The sequence below is a fragment of the Ursus arctos genome, chromosome X (assembly GCF_023065955.2).
Source record: "Ursus arctos isolate Adak ecotype North America chromosome X, UrsArc2.0, whole genome shotgun sequence".
Classification (NCBI taxonomy): Eukaryota; Metazoa; Chordata; class Mammalia; order Carnivora; family Ursidae; genus Ursus; species Ursus arctos.
Genome location: NC_079873.1, coordinates 37,134,135 through 37,160,720, shown reverse-complemented (window position 1 = coordinate 37,160,720; position 26,586 = coordinate 37,134,135). Strand labels below are relative to the sequence as shown.

The window sequence follows — 26,586 nt, the reverse complement described above, 5'->3', positions numbered from 1 at the left end:
TCCACGGGCCGGGGGCCAGATTATAAACTGGCTTCTACTTCCTAGTGGGTCCTTGGTTAAGAACACTGATTATCGCTAGGGACTTGTTTTGGCCCTCCAACATAGTACTTTTTTTAATATGTTTTTTATACTCTGAGATAATCTAATCAAGCAAATGTAATCACAAAATGTGGCATTCATATGTGATTCATTCATATTGGGCATACACTGCATCTTAGTACTGCATCCCGTAAAGTGAAGGAGGCATGGTAGTAGGGTTGCCAGATAAAATACAAGATACTTAGCTAAATTTGATTCTCAGATAAGCAATGAAGTATTTAGTATGCCCTCAAATATTGCATGGGCCATACTTATACTAAAATTATACAGTTTCCCTAGACTTCAAATGTAACTAGGCATCCTCTATTTCAGTGGGCTAAATCTGGCAACCCCAGAGGGTGGACCTTGGGGAAGGGATGGTCATTGAATAGAGCAGAGGAGAATTTAAGAGTGGAGGTAGGTCAGTGGGCTGTGAAGACAGGTGTTTGGTGCGTAGTGGCTACTCAATATAATATTTGCTGAAGAAAGGGGAGGAGGGAGGAAAGAAAAAAGGAGAGGAAAAGTGATAGACAATGTCCATAACACAATGCAGGCATCAGAAATGGTACCGGGTACTTTGAGGGATCAGAAGAGGAAATGCCAGTATCCACTAGAGAAGAAGACATTTGAGTGGTAGCTCGAAAGTTCCTCCAGATCAGGATGGAAGATGGAGGCATAAGAGCCAGAAGGAACAGCATAAGATATAGGGATAAGAAAGTGGTAAGGTGTGGAGTTGGGAGGTATTTGGGAACGAATCCTAGGGTGTGTAAAGGAAAATGAAGCAAGAAAGCAGTGATGCAAGAGGACATTAGAGCACCTAACATGCTGGCATTTGGGGCTCATCTGGTGGCTGGGTTGGGGGGGTGGCGCATAGGACTATTCTTTCTTATTACGATGAGGGATGTGGAATTGTAAATTTTGAATTCTTTTGCTACAAGACAGGTGTCAGGCTATCTATATAGAAAAAGTTGTTCTTATGAAACCCAAACTCCGAAGAGGACCTTTTGGAAAAATACAAATGGAATAGTCATTTTAGCGAAGGAATCATTGTAAACAACAAGAGGAGGAAAAGATACTCTATTGCGTCTGATCCCAGTGAAGGGTCTTCATGTTTTTAGGGTACAAACTTAGTAGACACAGTGACAAGTGGCAAGTCCAGCTGAATATTCATTCACCTAAGAAATACGTGTCCCTGGGCTCACATGGATCCTAGGCCTGCAGCATTACTAAAATGAACTAAACACACGGAAAATTAAGATAGAGGTAAGAGGTTGGAGTCTTAATTCTGGAAGGTGAATTTCTAAAAACCAAATTTAGGGGTATGAGCAAAGATCTAAAGCAAGTCCCAACTGAGTGAAATGAAAATGCATTAAACATAAATGGATATATCATCATTTTGATCTAAACCACAGGGAAATGGTAGAAAGTTAAATCTTGCCGAGTATAAGCAGATAGCAGGGCCTTTAAAAAGAAAGAGAGATTTAAAATAGGAAGACCAGGAGGAGCTTAAAAGCAGGTACCCAGTGCCTGGACGCCTGCCCAAATCGTCTTTATGGGGCAGTCAAGAAGGCAAATGTTTAAAGATTTAAAGGGTAGATATGGTACTTCTGTTCTTGTTTTTCCATTTTATAGCATCATTTCTATTTATATACTTGGTGATCTCAGGTTCTCTTCAGTGTGTGCCAAAGACATGCCATCCTGCCCATTTCTTCGATGTTCCAGAACAAATTCTTGCTGGTGGAATTTCTGCCATTTACCACGGAGGACTGTAAACACAAATAGCAATAAATAGAAATTTCTAACCCCCAAAGGACACGGTTGAGAGATGCCACGAATCCATCATTGAAAGCTCTCAGGGGCAACTGTCCATTTCACATAGCCCACAGTAGGTGAACGCGGTATTGTGACTCTGGACTTCTTGTTATTAAAAATTGTCTTGCTTAGTTAGGCCTGCCTTCTCTTTTCAACCCATGAACGGTGACGGTTCTTCTTTGTTAACTCAAAGAGCTTCTCTGGCCTCTTCGCAGAACCATCTCTAAGAGAACTGTGGGAGCATGGACAAGGAAGTGTGTGAGGGTCTGGGATATGCAGGCCTCTAGCGGTGGTGGGGGTGCAGGGAAGGCCATGGTGTTGGCACCGGTGGGGGGGGTGGTGTTGCTGCAGCGGGCAAGTGGGCCCTCTCCAGAAAATGGCCTTCAGAGGCCAGAGAGGCTATTCTCTTGGAAGAGCAGCTCCATTTTTCTCTTTCTCTTTCTCATGGTGGCTGGCAGCTCTTCTCCCCATTTCTGTCCCTTTTTGCCTATACACTCCCTCCTCTCCTTCCCTTAAGTAATCCGTGGCTATAGTTCAGTGAGATATAGTTCAGTGCAAGCTGTGGAAAGTGCTGGTATTTATTTATTTTCTTAAGCGTTTATTTTTAAGTAACCTTTGCACCCAACGTGGGTCTCAAACTCATGACCCCGGGATCAAGAGGCACGTGAGCCCGCCAGACGCCCCAGAAAGCATTGCTGTTTATTTAGAGTTTCAAAACCCAGGTCCGAGATCTTCTGCCATTTGTTAAGAGTGTGACCTTAAGCACATCCCTTAACCACTCTGAACCTTGCTTTTCTCGTCCATAAACTGAATATTTATATTTCGTGCATTATCTGCCTCATGGGATTAGTGAAGATTAAATGAGAAAATGTATATGAAAGCATATCCTAGGGCTCTGATGATGATTCTGATTATTTGAAAGCTCTGTAGGTGGGCTGCTTCTTTCCACCCAGAAAAATAGAGGATTCTTATTCAAAGTCTTCCTGCACAGAAATCAGCACCAACTTGCTTATTTGAATTTTTATAATGAAGTACAAATGCAAGATAGATGGAATTTCTGAACAAGCTCCTGGCTGTTGAATAAATTTTATATATCTTAAAAACTGTCACAATAAAAGTATTTTTAAAGAGATATATAATGGTTTCTGAAAATACCTGAAATGCCCATGCTTTTATAGACGTTTAAGTATGCAATTTGTTCTAAATGTCTTATCTTGAATGATTAAATAATTTGCATACTGTTTTCAGTGGCATGAATTAAAGGCTAATTGAAGTATAATTTTTTGCAGTAAAATTATATCATCTTTTATGTAGTACATTTAAAAATATTCCAGGCCAGTTCTAATTTTATAGTTTTATTATTTTAATTTAATGTACCAAGTAATTAAAAATTGCTACAAAGAAAAGAAGATGAAAATGATTTTAGTTCATTTCCCCTGAACAGAGTGAAAAGATGATGAGGAAAAAAATGGAACGGAGCTCAACACAGTTCCTGGCACATAAAGCTATTCATTAAATGTTCCCTAATGAATAGGAATGAATCATTTCTAAGTATTTCTAGACTTCAGGAAAAGGTGCCATTCTCGGTGCTATAGAAAATAGGAGCAAGATGGCTTGATATCTTTATACTAAAATGCTTCCATACAGAGGTCACACAAGCCCCTTTGACTTGAACCATGAGACCCTCAGTTTGCTCTGCTTATCCTTTCTCTTTTTTCCTTTACTCTGGGCGTAGATTCTCAGGCCAGAGTCAGTCGCAGGGGTCAAGAGAACATTCTCTGGGTATCTTGCATTTGGGTAGATCTTGCAAAGCAGAGGCACAGCCTGCTCTTTGTTCTGGACTCTCTCTTCAGGGACATTTATATAGCAAACAGCTTTCGAAGACAAAGTGCAGGTCTGCTCATAGCCTTGGAAGATAGAGGTGGTGTCTCCTAGAGCAAAGGGAGGACATGCTTACTGTCCGGTCTAATAAAGGTAATGTCTCCGTATGAGACACGAAGCAGGAATGCTTATTGTCCATTTTAAGGTTTGGGTTCCCTAAGCTCAGGGTTCCTCTCCTGTAACGTAACCCACCACGTGGGAAGGAGTGACGTGGACCTTGTTGCGTCATCCCGTGGGAATCGAGGCTCAGGAAACTGGTATAAAACAGGCTGAGGTTCTGGCTGCTGTTATTGCAGTGAGTTCCTCTCTTACCAAGGCAATTTGTGTCTTCCAGCAACATCCATGAAACTGTGGCAGGCTACCTGGTTAGTTTGCAAGTAGGATAAAATCTTACACCCTAAACAATTCTTGACAACAGGTTTCAGCAGTGTTCGGGTACGTTGGCCGGTACGGTGCGGTGTAGTTGGCACACTCATCTAAGAAGCGGACCCTTTTACCGCCCGTGGCTACGCACCATTTTGGGTGTACCTGGGGGCCCTGGGTCTGTATCCTCAAGAGCGGAAGTGAAGGGACATCACGGGGTTAGCAGTAAAAGATGGACTGAGATGCAGAACCTTTGGCCCAGCACGCTGTCTAAAACAATGAAGCCTCCGCTAGCCATCACTTTGTAGGGGTGGCTGGGTGGGGGGAGAAGAGCTCGATGGAGCAAGGAAGATGCCAGGAAGCTTCAGAGCAGCACGAGTCACTCATGCTTAGAGAAGCTGGAAATCATGGTGTTGGCCTCTACCATACTGAAGCTTATTCGCTAATTTTTTTTTTTCCGAGCCAAGAGGATGCATTTTTGTGAGCACTTTGCTTTGAGGTCTTAGTGCCTTGTTTAATGTGCTCACGTTGAGTGCTTGTTCTGGAAAGAGACATGATGGCAGTGTCTGGCCCATCAGGTCACTCTGTTTGTGCCCCTCTTCCTTCCCTAGTCTTTATGGTTTACGAAAGCACTTCCCTAGTAGCACTCAGGCAACTTTAATAACATGCAAGGCCGGTCAGTACCCGTGGACCTCAGAAGTCTCAGCTCCCTCAGGTACCCGCAGAGTTTGAACATATTGCTGCTGCTTCCAAAAGCCAGCCCTTTGCCCACGTCCCTGTTGTGGGACGGCATTCAGGGCTGTTACGGAGATGTGCCGTGACCTCGTCCTCCTTAGCCACCCGATGAAACCGTTGTGTTTGATTCCACCCCTTAGGGACCTTTATCCGACGTCATCGGATTTCGCTCCCGCCTCCTGATGAAGATCAGTTTTATACTGTGCATCATTTCAATATTAACATAGACATCGTCTTCTATGGCCGGACATTCAAGATTTATGACTGTGATACGTTCACAAAAAACTTTTTGAAGAAAATCGGAGTCAAAGTAAACCCCCCGGGACAGTGTCCAGAAGATCCTTACATGAAGATGCGGAGAGAGGTAAGGAGTTGAGACGTCCGTGAGTTCGTGTCTTCCGAATGAGAATCCGTAAGGGAGAGTCAGTAAAGGGTATCTGCACTCCTGATGCAGATGTGAAAGACGTTTCGGGGTCATAGTCACTGGAGTTGTCCTGTTCTCCTTTAGGCTGGAGGGAACTCTTGGTGTTGACCTCAGGGCAGAAAAGCCTCACTTACTGTCCCCCGCCCCCTCTTCTCTCCATGAGGAGTCTCCTTTCCAGACTAGGAGTCTTCAGTGAGCCGCCCACACGGGACAAGTTCTAAGAGCCCACGGTTGGCTTTGTGGTCACCGACAGTGCAAGAGTTAGGTCCACTCTTCCCCGGCCTGTCTTTCCCCATTTTGGTTGCCTAACTCTGGGAAAATGTTTGCTTCTGTACTACCGATTTATTGCACCACGCCTTGGGTATACCTTTTTCCTTCTTCCCCAGGACTCCCAGCTCTAGCAATGGTGGCATCAGATGTAGAAGGTTCTAGAGGAGTGGGGAGGGCCATGATGCTGATGTACCCCATTGTAAAGAGATGTTTGTCTTCCAAGTCTGACCCCAGTTAGTATAGGGAGGCAGGAACCAGTGTTAGTAGTAGTATTGTTGTCTTTTTAAAGTCGTCTTTTTTTGTTCTTTTTAATGATCCCTTGGCCCAAATTTTTTGTTTTTTACTGAAGAATCTGAACACGTAGAAGGGGAAGGTGTCAGGTGGAAGGTCACATACCTAGCCAGTCTTCTTATTGGGACTTCAACTCCAGTCTTTTGCTGCCTACCCAGAATTTCATTCTTGTCATTTTCTTTTTTGATCGAAGTGTGATTAAACCGAGTAAAATACACAGGAAGGAAGCGTGCCGTTGGATGAGTCTTAACAAATACACACGCCCATGTGATCCACGCCCAGATCGAGATACAGAACGTGTCCATCCTCCCGGGGAAACTTCCCTCTTGACTTTTTCCGCCGATCAGTCTCTCTTCCACCCAGGGAGAGATAACCGCTGTTCTCATTTCTATCCCTATAGATCAGTTTAGTCTCATTCCTATTGTTTCTAAAACTTGGAATTAATTTCCTTGCAGAAAGACAATGCGAAATTTAGAATAAAATCCTCCTTTGATTTTGCTTTGCTCTCTTCAAAGCTGCGTGTAGGGTCATTCATCTATTCCCACCTCCTGGCCCCAGCAGAGTTATCCTTCAGTGTCGTAGGCACGCAGCCCTTCTGAGAAATCTGTATTGTTCCTGGAATATTTAAGGTGAAATTCCTCGGGAATTATCCCTGCGTATATTGGCATACGGGCAGATTTACAGTTCGGGTTTGTTTTCATTTTTTCCAAATGCCCTAGATGACAGAGCCTAGATAAACATAAAGTCTATACAAGGAGAAGAGAGAACCTACAAGAATGGATCCATATGAATGACCACCTTTTGCATGGGGCTGCACTCATTTGCTAACAGTTGGTATTATACGAGAGCGATTATGGATGATGACGCATTATATTAAATACAGAGAGCGCTGTGCCATTTCATAGCTTTAGGAAGTAAAAAAAATCTTTTGTGCCAGGAATCGAGAATAAATGCCACGAACAGCCAAGAAATGTTTTAACTAATTTCCTTTCAGGTTGGGAAAATCATTTTCGCGTTTATTCCCTCGGGGAGAAAGCTCTTCAATAAATATAGCAATCTGTGGAAAATTAGGAGTTTAATAAGAGGCTTTTATATTGACTTTAATGCATTTACTTCTCCAGTGTTTGCTGCCTTCAAATATAAAGTTAAAATTAAACAATCTAACTTAAACTGAAAAGAGCCCCAATGGTATATAATCAATAATGCATTTCTTAAAGGCCTTATAATGCCAAAGAAAGATTTTTCAGTTAATGAAAGCAGAGGTTCCGTAATTTCATTTCAATATCCGGAATACAGAAGAAGGATAAGACCCTCTGGAAGGCGATGACGTCTCCCCCAGTCTTGGAGTAAGTCTGCCCCTAGACTGCCCCGGACAGATAGAAAATTTTGGGAGTTGACAAATACGATCACATAACCCGACATGAGACTACTTCTCCGCTGCCAGTGAGCACTTACTTATGTAAGGATCCTGTTTGGCCACATCAGATGGAATGGGGGCAGTTTTGCTCCAAGACAGGGCTGTGAGAACATGCAAAAAGAGCCCCACCAGGAAGCCCCGTAGAAGGAGGGGTGCCTGGGCTGGGGGACAGAACCCACACAGAAGTTCTGTGCAGCCTGGGAAGTTCTCCATTTGCTCTGCTCTTTTTTCCATGCCCTTCCAGATCCTTGGTATGTAAAGCTTTGCAGTAAAATAAAACTATGGCTATGTTCCTTCCCTTTTACTTTTACAAAAATCTATGTATGAATAAGAAGGATATACAGATATGAAAAGACAAACAGGTTTTTTGGGGGGTTGAGATAGAATCATCATAGGCTCAGACGTATAAATCTTAAGCGTACAGATGAACAAGTTTTGGAAAAGGTATGCAGTTTAGTAAGTGACACAAAAATCAAGATGTGGACTATTTCCATCACCCCAGAAAGTGCCCTTCTTCCCCTTTCCGGTCAATCCCCTACCCAGAGAGGCAATTACCGTTCTAATTTCTGTCACCAGCAATTTTAAGTCTTGGAGAAAAGCCAGTTTTCAAAGACATTACGGAAGTGTATTTTAGATACTGTTCGATCTTAAAAGCATCCTACTAGTTGATTGTCTCTATTTTTAAGGTGACAACTGTAGGTGTATATGCACGTATGTCATTAGTCCGTTGACATGTAAAAACATCTCCCAGAATCGTCGAGGGGCAGGGTATCTTCCCGTTCTCTGCTTGCTTGCTTGCCTCCCAGAAGTGACGAGCACAACTGCTCTGCTTGCCTTTGTTTCCGTTTTCAGACGCTAGACTGCAGAGAGCCCTTACGTCCCTATGAGCCCTTCGACACCCTGAAACAGTTCCTTGAGTACGACAGGAAGGTTTTACGTTTTTTCTGCCTGTGGGACGACTCAGCCTCGGTGTTCGGGGACCGTCGGGAACTCATTCTGCATTACTTTCTGTCTGATGATACCATTGAAGTCAAAGAAGTGATACCGCACAACTCTGGCCGGGACGCTATGTCATTGTTCCTCCAGCGGAGAAAGCTCCCCAAGGTGAGCAGTGGACACAGAACCCCGGTCCGCGTTTGCCTGGGCGCTCAAAGACTCTCGTCGCTCACTGTCTGGAATGTCAGGACTGGGTATCACTTACCATGTATTAGGACATGTGTTTAGAAAACCTCCGTTTTGTGCGCTCTTGTAAGATGCATCTGTGAAAGTACCATAGAGGATATGACAAATTGAGGTAGGAACATTCTGGGTTTAATTAAGGCAAGTCAAGGAAGAAAGCCAAATGCAAGAGAAAGTGCCTATTCATCATGGAGTTCATAATCAGTGTTCTGAACGTAAAGGACTCTCTAGTTAGAATTGCTCGTGGGACGCCTGGGTGGTGCAGTTGGTTGAGCGTCTGGCTCTTGGTTTCGGCTCAGGTCGTGATCTCGGGGTCCTCCGCTCAGTGCAGAGTCTGCTTAAGATTCTCTCTCCCTCTATCCCTTGCCAATAAATAAGGCAATCTTAAAAATTGAAAAAAAAATTGCTCATGCTCTTGGGTAGGGCACTGGCGCCTCTGGCCTCTGGCCTCTGTAGCCTCCTGAGGAAATTGCATGGTTTTGGTCTGCGTTGGGAATGTACGAACACACACACATGCACACACCCCCCCCATAAGCATGTGCACGGGAGTGACTCTTAGAAGAGTAACCACCAGTCACCAACTAGCCACTGGCTCGCGTCAATGACAGCTTTTACATTTTGTTTACTATTAAAAGAGAGTTGTGAGGCTGATTTCTACAGGTTTATGGCCATTTGAGAGCTAATGTAACTTGGGTGCGGCAGAAACAGAGACAGTAGAAGGGTTAGAATTATGGGTCTGCCCCTTAAAAGCTGTGTGGCCTTCAGCAAGTCACTTAACTTCTCTGAGTGTATTTCCCTATCTCTAAAATGCTGTTAACAAGGCCTCCCTCTGGAAATAACTTTAAAAGCTAAATGGGATAAAATAGTAAAAAAAAAAAAAAAACCCACTAAGAACCTACAAACACTATAGACACATAAAAACATGGAGTCCTTTTCATAGCTCTGTGATATGTTTCATTTGTTATTTGAATAAAATATTTTTTAAAAAATATTTTTAAAATTTATTAGAGAAAGAGCACACATGCGTGCACGAGTGGGGGGAAGGGGCAGAGGGAGAGGGAGAGGGAGAGGGAGAAGCAGACTCCCCGCTGAGCAGGGAGCCTGATGTGGGACTCGATCCCAGGATCCTGGGGTCATGACCTGAGCTGAAGGCAGACCCTTCGCTGACTGAGCCACCCAGGCGTCCCTGGATAAAATGTTTTTTAACGTTCTTCTGACTGTGACTGAGGAGGTTACCGTAGCGCTCAGTTCTGAAACAAACAACCGATGGTTATTCAGTCCTCATGGGAGTCTCTCCCAGATTCTCTGAGCCCACCACCAGAAATCCTGCTGTGTTGCTCGGGCTGGGGGCAGGAGGCAGGATTTGTCCCAGAGGGGGCTCTGGGGTATGCACAGCAGGCAGCCAGGAGGTACCTGGGAAGCCTGTTTTTAGAATGGCTTTGACCGATAACGCTAATTATAAAATAATAATGATGCCCCTGACATTCGCGGTGTGTCTTGACGTCAGTTGCTTCATTTATTCATTCATTCAGCAAATATTTATCAAGTGTCAACTGTGTACCAGCTCTGGGGTTACAGTGAGAAAGAAAATGGATTAAGTCCCGCTTCGCGGAACTTACAGTCTCATGGGGGAGAGAGAAAATAGCAGTAGGTGTTCCCTTGACACTCAAACATCCTTTGAGAAAGCAAGGACTCAGTACTATTATTGCAGTTAGATGACAAAACTGAAGTTCTCAGAAGGTAAATACCTGGCTCAAGCCCTGTAGCTAGTAAGCAGCGAAGAGCGCATTTGCTCCACGTGTACCATTTTTTTCTCTGTCACGTGGCTTACTTACACCCCACACCTCATAAATTCACACATTTGAACTTGTATTTTATGTCACACGTATCAGGGATGATTCAGATTTCTCATCTCTATGTGATAAACTGATCACTAGCAATTTACACAGGTTAGTTAAGAGATTTCCCGCAGCTCATGCAGCTGCTGGGACCACCCCCGGTGCGCGGAACTGAGCAGTATCCCAGGTTGCTCCGGGCCACGGTTTCTGGTAGAGGCTGACTGCACTCTGTTGTTCTTGCTGCCTTGCCATGCCACCTCTCTCTCTCTCGGCCAGCTAACGCTTTCTGAGCTCAGGACTCGGCAGGATGCTAAGCTGAGTAAAGAAGGCAAGGCATGGTTTCTTCCTCGGGGTGGTTCGTAGTTTAGTGAAGAGAAAAGATGTCCACTGATGAGGCATTTAGAGAACCACAAGAGGTGCTTTAGCTGTGTGGTAGGTGCCACGGAGGTGTGGACTGGGGACAGGCCAGGAGGTTGGGAAGGGTCAGGGGAAGGATGGGCCTTCATCAGGGCCTTGAAGGGTGGGTGTGGAAGTATAGGGAGAGGTAGATGGATATGGAGTATGACGGCAGAGAAAAACTGTATTCGGGGGAGGATAACTAAATTTACCTCTACCCTTCTAGGTTCTTGGCTGAGACCATGTCACGCACCCCACCCCCCCACCCCGCCCCCGGTAATAAAAGACAGATTAACATGAGAAAAACCAACAAATGTTTAATTACCTGCATACCTCCTGTATACGCAGGAGAGACTCAGGAAAACAGAATAACTCCCTGAAATGGCCCAAGCCACCACCTTAAATACCATCTCCAGCTAAAGATGGAACAAGTAGCCAGGGGAGGGTGGGAAGGAGGCCAGTTATAGGGGGTCACCAAGAAAAGAACAGTAAACAAGAGGAAGGTTGTTATGAAGATTTAAGTTGTCGTCTTTTCCATTAATCAGAGGTTTTAGAGATTTTGAGTCTTTTTTCTTTTCCTGGTACACAGAGGGGGACACTCTTACAAATGGAGATTTCCTTTATAGATGTAAATGTTTTGTTTTTTTACAGAAGGGTAACTTGTACTCAGCATCTCTGCGTTTCTTAAAAATAACCAGCTCAAAATAATCAATACACCCAAGGGGCATATTGTGGGATGGTGTGTTTGCTCCCCTTCGTGTATAATGCATATGTCCCACGTGAGCCCCTCACCATGACCGGCTTTGTGCTTATTAAGCTATCTACCACACCTTGTTTGGATTTTGTCTTCCAGTATGGTCCACCTGGAGTCTATCAGCCGGGCCAGATAACAGATCGAACCGTTCTTAATGTGTACGGTGGCTTTGGAGAGAACCGAGTGGTTGGCTACCTGTTGGATAAATACATGGTGAGGAACCTCACGTTTCAGCGCTATTTCTAGTGTGACTTTCCTGGAACCTGAGATGTGCAGTGAGTCACAGATGCTCTTGTGAGATTGACTGTGAACGAAGTGAACGAATATATAAATGCACGCATTGCACTGCTGTCTGTCAACACGAAACATGCTTAAGCGCGTATATAAATACATGCGTTGCATCGCTGTTTGCAAGCACTGCATTACTAAAAGACTTTCCAAATGTTAACATCGACTGCTTGTCTTGGTTTGGTTTAAAAAATTCTGTTATAAATGTTATAATTGAGGGGTGTTTTGTTTTTGTGTGGTGGTTTTTTTTTTGGCAATTTTTTTTTTCTTTCGGGAAGGGATGCCTGGGTCTATGGAGGGTCTGTGGTGCCAGCACTTTGTTTCTTTGTTTTTATTAGCTAGGAAAAGTAGATCAAGAGTTTTACAAAGATAGTGACCTGTTCATAGGAGCCACCATCAACGTGTGGGGAAGGAAAGTGCTTCTTTGTGACTGTGATGAATTTACGAAGAGCTATTATAAGATGAAATATGGAATTGGTAAGTGATACATATGTCCATTAGAAAATAACATTTAAAATGTACGAATCTTTGTTCCCCACTTAAGATTTTACTTTTGGGTTTGAAAGGCTAAGCTGATAATAGCGACCGTTTCTTGAGCATTTGCCCTCCGGCGGGCATTTGTTGGCTTCCTTATTCCTAACAACGATTCTAGGCTCATTATCTCCCTTTTAGAGGTGAAGAAACTGAGGCTTAAAAGGGGCTAACTCGTCGAAGGTTATGCAATGAGTAAAGGGTGAGCTGAGATTTGAACTTGCCCGTCTGATGCCACAGTCTTCGGTTTTCCTTTATAGCCAGCCCCTGCCTTATTGCAATATGGGGTCAGTGTTTTCTGATCAAGCAACTGAAATGGGAATCTGAATGCTTTTCTTTTCACTGAATTCTTTCTTACTACAGTGGCTATAGTGCTTATTTGAGTTCTCTGGGGAATTCTCTTGTACCAATTTACTCTACCTTTTCTGGTGAAGCCCGGCTACGTTTCCCGCTTTTCTCTTTTCTTGGGTATCAGTTCTGTTCAGATGAGTTCGGTTCAGAGTGAAAACGGGTGATTTATTAAGAACGTATGAAGCACAGGTTATTGTAGTAGAACGTGGGAGCTACAGAGTTAAAGAGTTTCTTAGGCTGGAAGGAGAGCAGAAACCTACAGCACGTTGGACAGTGTTATGAGAATCACAGAAGCAGGCGGAGGATTTGATATGAAACCTGAAAAACAAACCCCTCATTTGTGAAACCTGCCAGCCAGCTCTGCCCCCTTCCTGGGCCCTGCTCCAGGTACCTGCTGGCGCTAGGCTAAGTGGGGGTGGCGGGCGTTGCTGACCTCCCAGGTGGGGTTTGGCTGGGGTGGGAGTGCTTACTTCTGCACTCCTCTCCGAACCTTGGAGTGTTCATGTAAGCGCACTTCCCTGAACGATGAGATAGAAGCCAGAAGCAACCACAGCTCTCTAAAAGACAAGGTGCTTTTTCTCTAGAATGAGACGAGTACCTCATGCGTCTTGGTGTCCCTTTGTGTAGTATTCCTGGCCTCCTGGAAATCTCTTTTTTTTTTTTTAAGATTTTATTTATTTATTTAGCGATAGCTGGGGGGAGGGGCTGAGACAGAGGGAGAGAGAATCTCAAACAGGCTTCATGCTCAGTGCGGAGCCCGACGCAGGACTCGATCCCAGAACCCTGAGATCACGACCTGAGCCGAAACCAAGAGTCAGATACTTAACCAACTGAGCCACCCAGGCACCCTCTGTCCTGGGAGTCTATATCATGGGAGAAGGCACATAGCACACACAAAAGGTTGGAATAAAAAACACTTTGAATTTCACTGTTCATTAAGGGAATTTGTTCCACTGCATCTGTGTGCCAGATTAGTCAAAATGTGTGGACCCTATGGGGCCAAATTGGTGGTCTCTCCTAACATTTATTCTCTTTTGTGGACACTGTTGGGCATGTTGGGTTTGGGGACTGTGAACAAGAGGCAGCCAGGAATGTGCATGTGGCAGCTCTCGTAGAAGAAGTTGCTAGTGGCCCATAGGTCTTTGGGAAGGAGAATATGGTTTTTAAGAAATGTCGGTGCCTGTTTAGAATCAATAAGTCTTCAGTGTCGACTTAAAATTAGAAAAAAATACATATATAAAAGATGAGTTAACCAAAAACATTGACTCGTGTCCTACTGAAAGATTATCTTAACATAAAGTGTGGGGCAAAGTTTCCAAAACATGATATGATCCCTTCAACCCGAGAGCCCAACATTTGGTTGATGTTTTTTCTATCCACTTGATTTGGAGACTATAAAGGTGGCATTTAGGAAAATGAACATGGTGCTGGGGAGACATGGTACATTGTTAGTTTCTTAACATGTTGGCAGGGCCCTTGCAGAGGCAGAGTGAATTCACTGGTGTGCTCTAATCTAGCCGTCCTCGGCAAACGGATCTGCTTCACATGCCGACGGTCCATTTCTGTTGAGCCCTGGTGCTTAATTTCTTTCTGCTCACTTCTTTTGTTCACTCTATAGGATTATGTATTATGTAAAAAAAAAAAAGTAGTTTGTGCCTTTAAAGCTGATATAACACGCGCATTATGCATTTAAACAGAAAATTATGCAAATGCAAAATTATGATGCATTTTATAGTCACGCTGACTTTTTATATTTCTCATAACATATGTTAAAATATCCCATTTAACAGACACTATTATTACACAACATTTCTTGAGTAACAACAGTGTACTTAATGTAAGTAATGACTAGAAATTATATCTGTGATGCAGCGGGGGCGGGGCGTGGGCGGGTTGTGAATCCATGTTCTCTTACAATCTTTACATTGCCTTCTCTGACTTTTCGGTAAGGTTAAATTAATAAGCTTAATGTTACTTAGGTACAGTTACTTCTGACATTTTCATTTTGTTTATAATTCATCTGCTTCTCCAAACTCATAAGACCAAAGTGTTTACATCGTACTTTGGTATCCTTGAAGCTCAGACCCGAACAAAGTCCCGTCCATAACTGAGGTCACATTTCCTTCCGTGTCAGTAATTGTGGTCAGTAGGATGCCTAGTGTCTCCACTCCACAGCCCCACAAGAAGGAGCTGACAAGTGCTAACCACACAACCGGGGACTTCCTAAGAGGAAGCCAAGGGGGAGATTCGTAAATGCAGCCTTGGTGCTTTTTCCCAAGAGATACCTGTACCCTGGTGTAAAACCCAATTTGCCTCCTAAAAGGAGAAGATTCTTTTGTGCGTTTAAGGATTCCAAGGAGAAAGCAATTCCGTCGACTTCTTGCACAAAACATTCCAATGTGACTCCCCCACTAGGCAGCTTGGCCATCCCGCCGGCCCCGGCTCACCTGCTGGGGAGCGGCATGTCGCTCCCTCATTATTTCGTGTGGATGAACACGGACTGGCAGATGGAGGCCTGTTGGACCTTCCTGAAGCATAAAGGTTAGAAAAGGCTCCAGGGGCTCCAGCATGTGTTTCTTTCACTGAAGGAAAAGGGACTCGAATGTAACTGCTCTTACCTAGAATTCTGGCCTTGGGTTATTATTTCTTTGCTATAGGGTCCTCCAGTCTTTGTGGCTGGGACAGCCGAACAAACAAAAGGCCAGCCATTGCCATTGCTCTTGAATACTTACTAGGCTGTACTGCCAATGAAGGATGAGCACAATTCCTAACCCATCTTTAATTTTGCACTGTTATTGCTGGACTCTCGATCAACGCTGACCTCTTGGCGCCGGAAGCAGTGGGACATCCAAGATAGGCGTTTAATGGTCATTCAGCAAATGAGCCATCCTAGGCTGCAATGACGAAGTAGACTTTGCTTCTGGTTGTACCACGTGGCCTTAATGGATGGAACAGTTTTGCCCCTTTGTCTTCCCCTATGAAGCACAGAGGACTGAGGAATGGGTGATCCCGAAGGATTTTCTAGCTAGCGATTCACTAGTGATCTGACCCAGAAATGAACATCCCACCCACATCAGTTGACCTGGGTATTGGGTACAAGCAGAGGGGGATTTGCTTTGATGTTCGTGAAGCTTGAGTGTTAGGGCTTCTTCCTTGGCAGGAGCCCCAGTCCCAGGCCCCGCACCTGATTTTTGTCTTAATCATTTGGCGTTCTCTGTATTGAAGAGCTTCTCTCAAATTATGTGAGCTCCAGGCCTCCCCCAAATCTGAGTCCGTTTCGGGGTTATTAGACCATACAAGATGAACTTTGAGGTGATTGAAGGGTTTTTCCAGCACTGTTTCCAACTGAGGTGACAAATAGTAGATCACTGTGAAGGGTCATTAAGATGCCTTTGAAAAACATGATCACCTTTCTGCAAATTTGTTGGAATCTAGTCAATCGTGGCTAGACATTCAGTATATATGTTTTTACAAGTCGCTTGGAATTAGAGGTGTCCCAGAGTTCAGCAGAGTGCCGTTGAAGAAGATATGTGGGAAGATGCTGTGTACAAAAACGTATCATTTTTCATGTATTCAGAAAATGGTTTTTAATACCTGAAACATGCAGGATGCTGGGATGTTGGGACACCAAAGACAGGAAACATATTCAAGGGCAAGTCCCAAGCCTTGCGAATGTACACAGTTACCTAGAGAAAGGAGCTCTTGGGTCAGAGTATCCAGAAAGATGTACACGGGACAAAAAGTCAGGCAAGGAGTGGAACAGTTCTCGGCTTTTATACACTAGATGGCACTGTGGGTGCAGAGGAAAGCTCTAAATTGGTTCTTTTGTTACTTAAATCTGTTGCAAAAATTATGTAGTTGAGAAAACAACGCTGTTATAAAACCTATAATTTGGGGGGGAGGTATAGAATGCATCCTTAATTACTTGGTGATTCAGTACGCGTCCTCTTTTGGTTACACTCTTCAGATTAGTATAGAGAGTTGTCCGTGTGGATATGTCCCCTGTTACGAGAAACGGATCATGCCCCAATTTTCTAATCATCGCATAGAGCTTTCCCTGCCAGCCTATGGTCCTTTCCCTGAAATGACAGTACCAGTCAGTGGCGTGTTGGATTTCACAGTTAGCAATGATAGGATCTACTGCAGTTCTGCCTAATTCCAAGATTTGAACTTTCCTCTTTATTACCCAGGTTTTAATTGCCACAAAAATAGCAATAGGAGAGGCTCACCAGTCACTTCTGTACTGGCTGCCTGGCTGCTCCCTTTCAGTGAGCAATCTTTGATGGCATTCTCTTTGCCAGTATGGCTTCTGTGAACAGTTTCTGTTAGGATAGAACAATACTGTTTTGGGGATTAAGCTTGAGGGGATTTCACACAAGGCTAAGGAATAAGGAAGTCTAAGGAAATGTGAAAGTTGCAGATGTCTTCAAGTCAGACTTAGAAACAGCCTCAGACCCTTAGCCTTTTGATCCATCAGTTAAAAAAAAAAAAATCCCTCGATTTGAAGAGTTAGGTTGCCTTAGATGACAAATTGAGGCACCTTTTCAATTATAGAGGTGTGCTCTCCAAATCTATACTCTTGCTTCTGTTAGGACTTTGACGGCGGAAAAGGAAATCTTCGCTTGTACGGACCTGCTTTGAGTCCCGAATGGCATCACCTATGGGCTAGGTCTCGAGCTTGGGGAAGAAGTAGAATTAGATTCCATGAGTCGTTTTGTTGTGTTTTGCTTTCAGAAAGATCCTGGCGTTTTCTTTGCCCCTTGTGGTGGGACAAACACAAGTAAGTGACTTGGAGCTATCGGTTCCACGGGCTCTGGGCTCTGGGCTCTGGAGAGCCCACTTGCTTCTCAGAGATCACACACCCTCACAAATGCGGGCCCGAAAGCTGCCAAGCTGTGACAGATATGTCGCCAGCTCTCTGCCCATCTCTCCTTCCTCACAGACGATAAGTACGGAAAGAACAAATCAATGGTATTTCCACGTAACACCCCCTTTGAGCGAGTAAGCAGGGACTATTTTTTAAAGTTTTGTGTATTTGTTTTCGGTTTTATTTGTGTATGTGTGTGTTTTGTGTTTGGGCTTTTTTTGTTTTGTTTTGTTTTGTTTTTGCTTTGTCACATTTTAGTACAATTGCAGTCTTGGGCAGTCACAAGAGCAACCCAGAGTGGTGGCTGGTGAGAAGTTCTGGTTTTGTTTTGTCACTAGACACCGAAGTGCCGTGGCCTGGAGTTGAGTTGGAGGAAAGAGAGAGGCCGGAAAAAGTCAGACCCAGGAGGAGGGGACAGCAGGTGGGGAAGGTAAAGGCAAGAGTCAGGAGTCAGTCCTTTTTGGAAAGGAATTTGAAGAGTGAGTGTTGACTGAAGACAGGAGGGGGCTAAGCTGCAGGTTAAAACAAGGGAGGGGTGGCAAAAACTTCCAAGTTTGAATTTTCGTATCATTGGAAAAATCAGGGAAGAGCAAAAAATAGTCAGACATGGGGGTGTGATGACAAAAGATAAATGTTTACTTATTCGACATAGGCAGTTTCTTTTTTTTTCTTTCTCTCTCTTGAACCAATGGCGATTATTGAGTGAGTTCTGTGGTTTTTGTAAACATGATTGAAACCTACCCTCACAGGATTTTGCTGTGTTTTGTTTGAAAGAGTTTAAAATAGTCCACAAAGATCTCCATGTCCATCTTGAAAACATAACAAACCTTTCAAAACAGCCACAATCAGGGCAAAAAAAATATTGATGTTTCGTTTGCCTTTGTTTTGTTATAGAGAACTTCACCTCGATTCCATGCAAGGCTCCACCTCCTCCAAAAATAGAAAGGAAATTTCCACCTTACACCGGCTTTGGTTCTGAAGAGGATTCTCTCCGCTCCTGCATAGGCCTCGTGCCCACACCTTACCAGAAGAACTTCCAGAAGTTCCTGGAAAAAGACAGGTGCTTGAGGGAACCGTGATTTCAGTGTGGTCTTTCCCAGATGTGTGTGGGGTTTATACTGTAGTCCTCCTGGCGGAACACATGACACTCAGCTTGCGTAATTAAAAGTTCAGGAACATGCCATTGTACCTTTTTAATGAAATTGATTAACATGCAAGTATTAAGAGGTTCTTCACTGAATGGTTATTTCATTTATTTTTGTCCCAGTTTTATTGAGGTATAATTAACATATAGTATTATATCATTTTTTAAAAGATTTTATTTATTTGTCAGAGAGAGAGAGAGAGAGAGTGAGCACAAGCAGGGTGAGTGGCAGGCAGAGGGAGAAGCAGGCTCCCTGCTGAGCAAGGAGCCCAATGCGGACTCGATCCTAGGACTCTGGGATCATGACCTGAGCTGAAGGCAGACGCCTAACCATCTGAGCCACCCAGGCGTCCCAACATTATATAATTTTAAGGTGTGCAGCATAATGATTGGATATGTATATATTTTGAAAAAACGATCACCACCAGAAGATGGTTCACACCGGTCACCTCCCATAGTTATAGTTTTTTTTCTTTTGTGATGAGAACTTTTAAGATCTGGTCTCTCAGCAACTTTTTATTTATTTTTTTTTAAAAGATTTTATTTATTTATTTGACAGAGATAGAGACAGCCAGCGAGAGAGGGAACACAAGCAGGGGGAGTGGGAGAGGAAGAAGCAGGCTCATAGCGGAGGAGCCTGATGGGGGGCTCGATCCCAGAACGCCGGGATCGTGCCCTGAGCCAAAGGCAGACGCTTAACCGCTGTGCCACCCAGGCGCCCCTCAGCAACTTTTTAATATACAATAGAGTATTGTTAACTACAGTCACCATGTTGTATATTACTTCCCTAGGACTTATTGATCTTATAACTGGAAGTTTGTACCTTTTGATCCTTTCTACCCATTTTCCCCACCCCCTACCCCCTACCCCTGGCAACTACCAATCTGATCTGTTTCTGTGAGTTTGGTTTTTTGAGATCCCACACGTAAGTGAGATCATAGAGTATTTGTCTTTCTCTGTCTGACTTGTTTCACTTAGCATAATGCCCCCAACGTCCAACCATGTTGTCGCGAATGGCAGGATTTCCTCCTTTTTTATGGTTGGATAATATTCCATTGCGTATATATACACCACATCTTCTGTATCCATTCATCTGTTGCTGGACACTTAGGTGGCTTCTATGTCTTGGTATCTCTTTGAGACAGTGATTTCATTTCCTCCGGATATATACCCAGAAGTGGAATGGCTGGATCATGTGGTGGTTTTAATTTTTTGAGGAACCTCCATACCGTTGCCCAGAGTGGCCGCCCCAGTTCGCATTCCCGCCAACAGTGGGCGAAGATTCCCTTTTCTCCACTTCCTTACCACTGAATGGTTATTTTCTTTTATTATTTATATTTTTTAAAGATATGGAACACTCCACGAATTTGCTTGTCATCCTGATGACACAGGGGCCACGCTAACCTTCTCTGTATTGTTCCAACTTTAGTATAAGCGCGGCTGAAGTGAGCACTTGAGTGATTATTTTAATGTGTCATCTAGAAGCCCCTAAAATTATATTATCCCCAATTTATGTTGCCTTTCCATACGTATATCTCCTCAAGGTGGTCCCTAGGAAGTGGTGTAGAGTAGGGGTCAGCAAAATTTTTCTTGAAGAGTCAGATAGTAAATATTTTTGGCTTCAAAGGCCATACGGCTTCTGTGATAACCAGCCAGCTCTGTCGTCGTAGCGCGAAAGCAGCTATAGAGTCCGCAAACAACGGTGTGACTGTGTTCCTGGAAAACTTTGTGTGTGGACACTGGCGTTTGAATTTCATATAATTTTCACATATCACAAAATAATATTCTCTTGGTGTTTTCACCCATTTAAACACGTGGAAACCCTTCGTAGCTCACAGCCCATACAAAGCCGGGTGGCTGGCTGTATTTCATCTACACACTGTAGTTTGCCTACCCTTGGTCTAGAGGCTTTAGTGACTCTGAAGTATTTTTCGGATTCTTATTTGACAACTAATGTTGTTTTCCTTTGAGAAGTTTAGCTGAGTTTAGTAACTGTAGATTGCTCCCATGGCCGACTATAATTTCAAAAGATGGACTTTCAAAAGTATTCCTAATATATACAAGGAAAAATCTGCCGTTCCATCCTGCATATAGAATGTGGGCACTGCCCATGGCTCCTTTTTTACTTCTGCAGGGAGAGCAGGCCTGGAGAAAGAAGTTGGGGGGACAAGTGGTGGGAAAATGTTGCAGGTGTTTGAATAGGATGTGGGCTAAACATTCAAGTCCTGTGTGAGGGGAGTACTGAGTTAGGAGAACCAGTGGAGAAAAATGATAAAGGGAACAACATGTAGTAAGACCAGGAGCAGGAGATGAAAAAGACAGCACCCTGAAGGTGATATAAATTTAATGGGATCAGATACAGCCGTAGAACATTTTGACATAGAATAATCATTTTGCCGTATTTGTGAAAATGGCGAAAATATATTAAGAATTGTATAGAATGTCTGAAAGGTTGTCTTTGCCATGACGTGATGGCCTTTGCAAACTTCTAAGAAATAAAAGGGGCACCTGGCTGGCTGGTGGAGCATGGGACTCTTGATCTCAGGTTTGAGTCCCACGTTGATGGTGTAGAGATGGCGTAAAAATAGAATCTTTAAAAAAAACCAATCCTTTATTTCGAAGGACTTTAGAGTTCTGTTTTTTTATTTTATTTATTTATTTATTTATTTATTTATTTATTTTGCTATAACTTGTTTTTTTTTTAATTTTTTTATAATAATATTTTTTTATTATGTTAGTCACCATACAGTACATCCCTGGTTTTTTTTTTTTTAATGTTTTTTTATTATATTATGTTAGTCACCATACAGTACATCCCCGGTTTCCGATGTAAGGCTCGATGATTCATTAGTTGCGTATAACACCCAGTGCACCATGCAATACGTGCCCTCCTTAATACCCATCACCAGCCTATCCCATTCCCCCACCCCCCTCCCCTCTGAAGCCCTCAGTTTGTTTCTCTAGAGTTCTGTTCTTTTAGGTTTTAGAATTGATGCTACTCAAAGTGTGGTCCCCACTCTGCTTAGAAACACTAATTCTTGTGCTTCATCCTAGACCTATTAAGGCAAAATCTCCCGGGGGGGGGGGGAACGCAGTACCATGTTTTAACCAGCCTTCCAGAGGGTTCTGATACGCACCGGACTTTGAGAACCACTGCTGTCAATCACATAAGAGGGACACCAGCTCAGACTCCATCCTCCTTATGGATAACAGAGTTTACAGTGAGGTTCCAGGGCAGGATACTTTTCACTAACTGCTGTTTTTTAGGGCAGCCACCCGAAGGAGGCGGGCAAGAAGAATGTCCCTATTGTAAAAGGAGAGGGAATTTTTCTTATAAGTAAACAAGATGAAATGTGATCTAGGGTGTTGCTTCTGGAACCCAGGCGGAAAACAGCTCCTTGTGGGTAGTTGCCTTAGTCTCTCTTTCTGTCTACACTGCATCAACTTGCCCACAGAGCCCGGACTGTAGACAGCATTCCACGTTCTCGTCCTGCTGTCGGGGCTGGACAACGGTGGTACAGGCACAAATGTGTCTAATTTTGTTTCTTTCTGTCCACTGCTCACTCGGTGCCAGGAATACACTTCCCTCAAGCTCCTCCCACACAGTGACCTTGTTTCCATAGTAACTGGCACATTCAGCTGGAGACTTACACATGAGTTTGAATAACTCAAGGTTTTAAAACTGTGAGAACCTAAGGAAGACGATCTCACAAAGCAGGCAAAAAAACTGTTTCTTCGTGCAAATAAACTGTGAATTGAGATGTGCAGTTGTGTGTGACATATGTTGATTATACGTCGGTTGCTGTTAGAAATTTCCTGGGTGCTAATCGTTGTATGAGGTTACTGGTGATCTACTTTGAATCGCTGGAGGAGGAAATGGTTCCAAATTAGAACATATGAGGTTTTTGATGGAATGAAGGCCTTTATTTTCTGGGTAAAAATTCATTGTGGTGGCCTGCTGGGCAGCTTATAGTCTGACTCGGGAGAACCAGAATAATATCTTTCTTGTTGCACTGGTGGAATTAGTTACTGTGTTCTCTGTGCGCCCACAATACTCTGCTGGTCATACCTCTAGTAGCAGTAGTAGTAGTAATAGTAGTAATAATAATAATAATATTACCATTAGTAATAAGCAGCTTGTAATTATGGTATGCTTACTACTTTATAATACTTGATCTCACGTATTCCTCAAAACAACCTCATAAAGTAAATAATATTATTGTACCCATTCTTCACATGAGGGAACCAAGGGTCAGAGATGTTATGCAATTTGCCTAAGCTCACACAGCTAATTTTTGGTTGAACTAGGATTTAAACCCCGAGAAGTCTGACTCCTGGGGTTTACCTTTCTTGCCCCAGAGCCTGTGCTTATCACAGTGTGTGGCAATTACTTGTTTATGTAATCATGGTGTCCCCCTAGATTATGAGGTCCTTCAGGGCAGGGACTGGCTTTACTGCCTCCCTCAGAGTTAGAACGGCGCTGGCTACATGCTTGGGGCTCATTAAATATTTTGTCCGAGAAGAGAAGGAATGGATAAATAACCAAGTAGAATAGGCTTCATCCTTCTGGTTCTTATGTATGGAAGAGACAGATGACTTCCCACCAGGAAGGCTATCATCCCAGACCTGGGCTATTCATTGCCAGAGAGCATCCAAAAATTCATGGTTTAATCTTAATCTCGGATTTGCTTCAGATGTTGTCCACCTGCTGCCTCCATCAGTCATGCTGTTTTCTCTTAAAAAGTTTTTCTCATCAATAAAAGTAAGCCTTCACGTCTCTTCCAGCCCCAAGAGTATCGCTCTCACTGTTTTTGAGGTTTTCAGTGCGCACGTAGCTCTGAGAGAGCCATCCATTTTCCTGGTCAACAGATATTCACAGGGTATCTGCCTGTGTGCCCAGCACTGACCTAGGGACTTGGGATCCATCAGTGAACAAAACAGACACGCAGCCCTACCCTCCTAGAACTTACAGTCTAGCTGGGGGAGGCAGACAGTGCACACTTCAGATGCCACAGAAGTGCGTTCTGTAAGTATGGAGAAGGTGTCAAGTACCGTAAGACAAAGTAAAGCAGGTAATAAGTTGCTATGAGAAGAATAAAGAGGAACGGGTAGGGCGGGGCTGAGGAGCACCCCCGGTTTCATTTTTAGAATAGTGTGGTCTGGATGGGCCTTACTAAGGAGAGGAAATATGTTCTGGGTAGAAGGAACAGTTGGTGTAAGGGCCCTGAGCAAGGAGCAGGCTGACATGGATAGAAGACGTGAGTCAAGGGCAGAGTAGACAGATTAGAAGAGGTAACGGGATTGGATGCCATAAGGCCTTGCAGACCATCATAAGGATTCTTTTGACTTTGAGTGATAAGCGGAGCCATTGGGAAATCAGAGCAGGGGGAGGGACTTGATCTGATTTACATATTAAAGGAATCACTCCAGCTGCGGTGTTGAGAGTAGACTGCAGAAGGGCAATGGTGGGAATAAGGAGTAGTTCAGAGCCCGCCACAGTAGTCCAAGAGAAAAGTTACGATGGCTCAGATTTAGCGGACATAGCTGACTCTGAAACTACTTTGAAGGTCGAGCTAATGGGGTTCCCTGACAGATTTGGACATGAAGTCTGAAAGTAGAGAGGCGTCAAGGATAACTCCTAAGGTTTTGGCCTGAGCAACTGGAAGGATAGAGTTGCCGTCTACTGAGATGGGAAAGACTGTAGGTAGAACAGGTTTGGAGCAAGATTTGGGCACAAGTAAAGTGTGAGATGTCTCTTAGCTATCAGATGGAGATAGTGAGTAGGCATTTGGAGATATATAACATATATCTATATGCATATCTATGAGCAAGTAAGTGATTCCTTGTACGGTACCGTATTCATAAATCAGCAACAGCAATAATCCGCGTATAAGTAGACCTGTGCAGTTCAGACCTGTAAGGGTCACCTGTATGTTATGCGTGGTTATGACGAGTAGCTGTAGGTGTGTGTGTCTGAACCTATCCATGGCCCAGAAAGCCAGACGGAGCAATATAGGTGGTATAATAGGAAGCAGGGAACACGCTAGTTTTTTGAGTGTGAGGAGTATTGTGATAAAAAGAGAGTTTAGAGAATTTTGATAATTAGCTGATTAGTCAAGGAAATAGCTGAAGATACTTGCAGTGTTTTTCAAAGTGTGCTCTGGGGGCCACTTCATCAGAACCTCCTGGGGAGCTTATTAAAAATGCAGGTTTCTGGAGATGCAAGCTAACTACTGAATCCATATCTCTGGGGTAGGACTCTGGATTCTGTATATTTAACAAGTTCCCCAGGTGACTTTTAAACACAACAAACTCTGTGAACTGCTGCTCTAAAGATTGCGTTTGAATAAATTATATTCCTGACTGACGAGCTCTCCAGAACACAAGACTTAGGTGAGAAGAAAAATGGCATTTTGAACATGAAAAACCCACTTAACATACACACTTCTAAATGTATGTAAGTTCTAAGAAGCTAAATTTATAGTAGTGTTCATTTGTTAAACCTACTTCAGTCGTTTGAGTGGTATTTCCACCATCTGTAAAAGTTAATGGCTCCTTCATGAGACGGGGGTTACCAAATCTGTTTGTTGCTTATAAATCCACTTCTGTACCAGAGAAGATGGCTGACAAGATATAGCTGCCCCCATGCTTTCTGAGGTCTCTCTGAAGCCAGGGAAGCTAGGAACTAGGAAGACAGAGCTATGGAGCCCTGGCTGTTTTGCCCCGGGGTTCCCAGAGGCGAGCCCCCCCAAACTGCTACTTTCCACCTCACGCGAGGCCTTAAGCCGTTGTAGCTGGGAATCTTGGCGCCATGCATTTTCAGCCCTGCCTCCTTGGACAGTCAGAGAAAGGGGCAGAAAAAAGCAAATCGGAAATAGGGGTTCTGTTTTGTTTTGTTGTTGTCGTATTTTCATCTCTGCGACCACAAGGAAAGAATGAACTTCGGCATAGGAGAATCTGAAAGTGAGGGCCTCCCTGCTTTGAGCTGTGACAGGGAACTGATGAAGTTCATGGTTTATTTTACTCTGCACCTCCTTGAGGTAATGATTTTGGTTACCAAAGACCTCCCCACGGGTTTAGTATTTTACAAAGGCCACCTTTCACTAGCTGATTTCCACAGACATGCTTCTGCTGATGGACCAGAAATTAATTTCCTCAATGACCAGGCAGTCAACTTGGGGGAACTTTTGATTCTAGAATTTGATCCCTTCTTCAATCTACTGGACTATTCTATTCGTGCATAGAATTCTGAGTGCAAATTTCAATCTACGTGGATCTTCCAACAACTTTCTACCAACATTTACTGAGTACTTATAATGTAAAAAGTATCATACTAGACAATGGTTAATGAGGCGCAGTCCTTGCCCTAGAAAAACAGACCTGTAGTAGCCACTCACAATATGGGTGATAAGTGCTGTATTGAATCTAGCATTATTTAATCTAGCATTTGAAAGGGAAGAGGTAATTTTTCTCTTGAAGGGAGTTGGAGGGATGCTGGGGAGCTGGGGGAGTGGCTCAGGGAGGAGAGGATGTGGGGCTGGAAGGAAGCAAGGAAATGGGCCTGAGAACGTGGGAGGTGGACATGGGGTCGTGGCTCCAGGCACTGGCAGGACACATCCTCTTGCTGCTCGACCAGTGAAGGCCAGGTGCTGTCCTTCCTGCTGACATGAGTGTTGTGGTCGCTGACCAGCCTCGTGAGTAGGAAACAGCTGTTCAATGCAGCTGGCTTGAGGAGTGTGTTTATGACATTTGTTTTGGGTACATTTTCCCAGGGGGTTACCTTGGACATCTAAAGAATAAGAGGGATTTGAATAAACTGAGAAAATGCCTCTGCATATAGATCTAAAGCCTTAATAAGAAGGTTGAACTTTTTCAACTTCAGAGAGTGTATGCTACTCTCTTAAAACCACTGCACACACCTGGCGGATGGGGGAGGTGGGGACAGGGGCGAAGGGGGTGGAAAGGTA

At 43.8% G+C, this 26,586-nt stretch overlaps 1 protein-coding gene and 1 non-coding gene across 2 annotated transcripts in view; one reads left to right on the top strand and one right to left on the bottom strand.

The window, feature by feature from the left end:
* Positions 1–26,586, top strand: part of EFHC2 (EF-hand domain containing 2) — a 185,325-nt gene that overhangs the window by 76,519 nt on the left and 82,220 nt on the right. Inside the window, exons 4-8 of the mRNA XM_026513339.4 lie at positions 5,010–5,233; positions 8,124–8,375; positions 11,538–11,651; positions 12,065–12,203; positions 18,370–18,535. Of these exons, the coding sequence (XP_026369124.2) occupies positions 5,010–5,233; positions 8,124–8,375; positions 11,538–11,651; positions 12,065–12,203; positions 18,370–18,535 (895 nt within the window). The remainder of the gene's footprint in view (positions 1–5,009; positions 5,234–8,123; positions 8,376–11,537; positions 11,652–12,064; positions 12,204–18,369; positions 18,536–26,586) is intronic.
* Positions 19,963–20,072, bottom strand: LOC113266015 (U6 spliceosomal RNA). Its single transcript, XR_003320218.2, has one exon. It is a non-coding gene; the product is annotated as a U6 spliceosomal RNA (small nuclear RNA).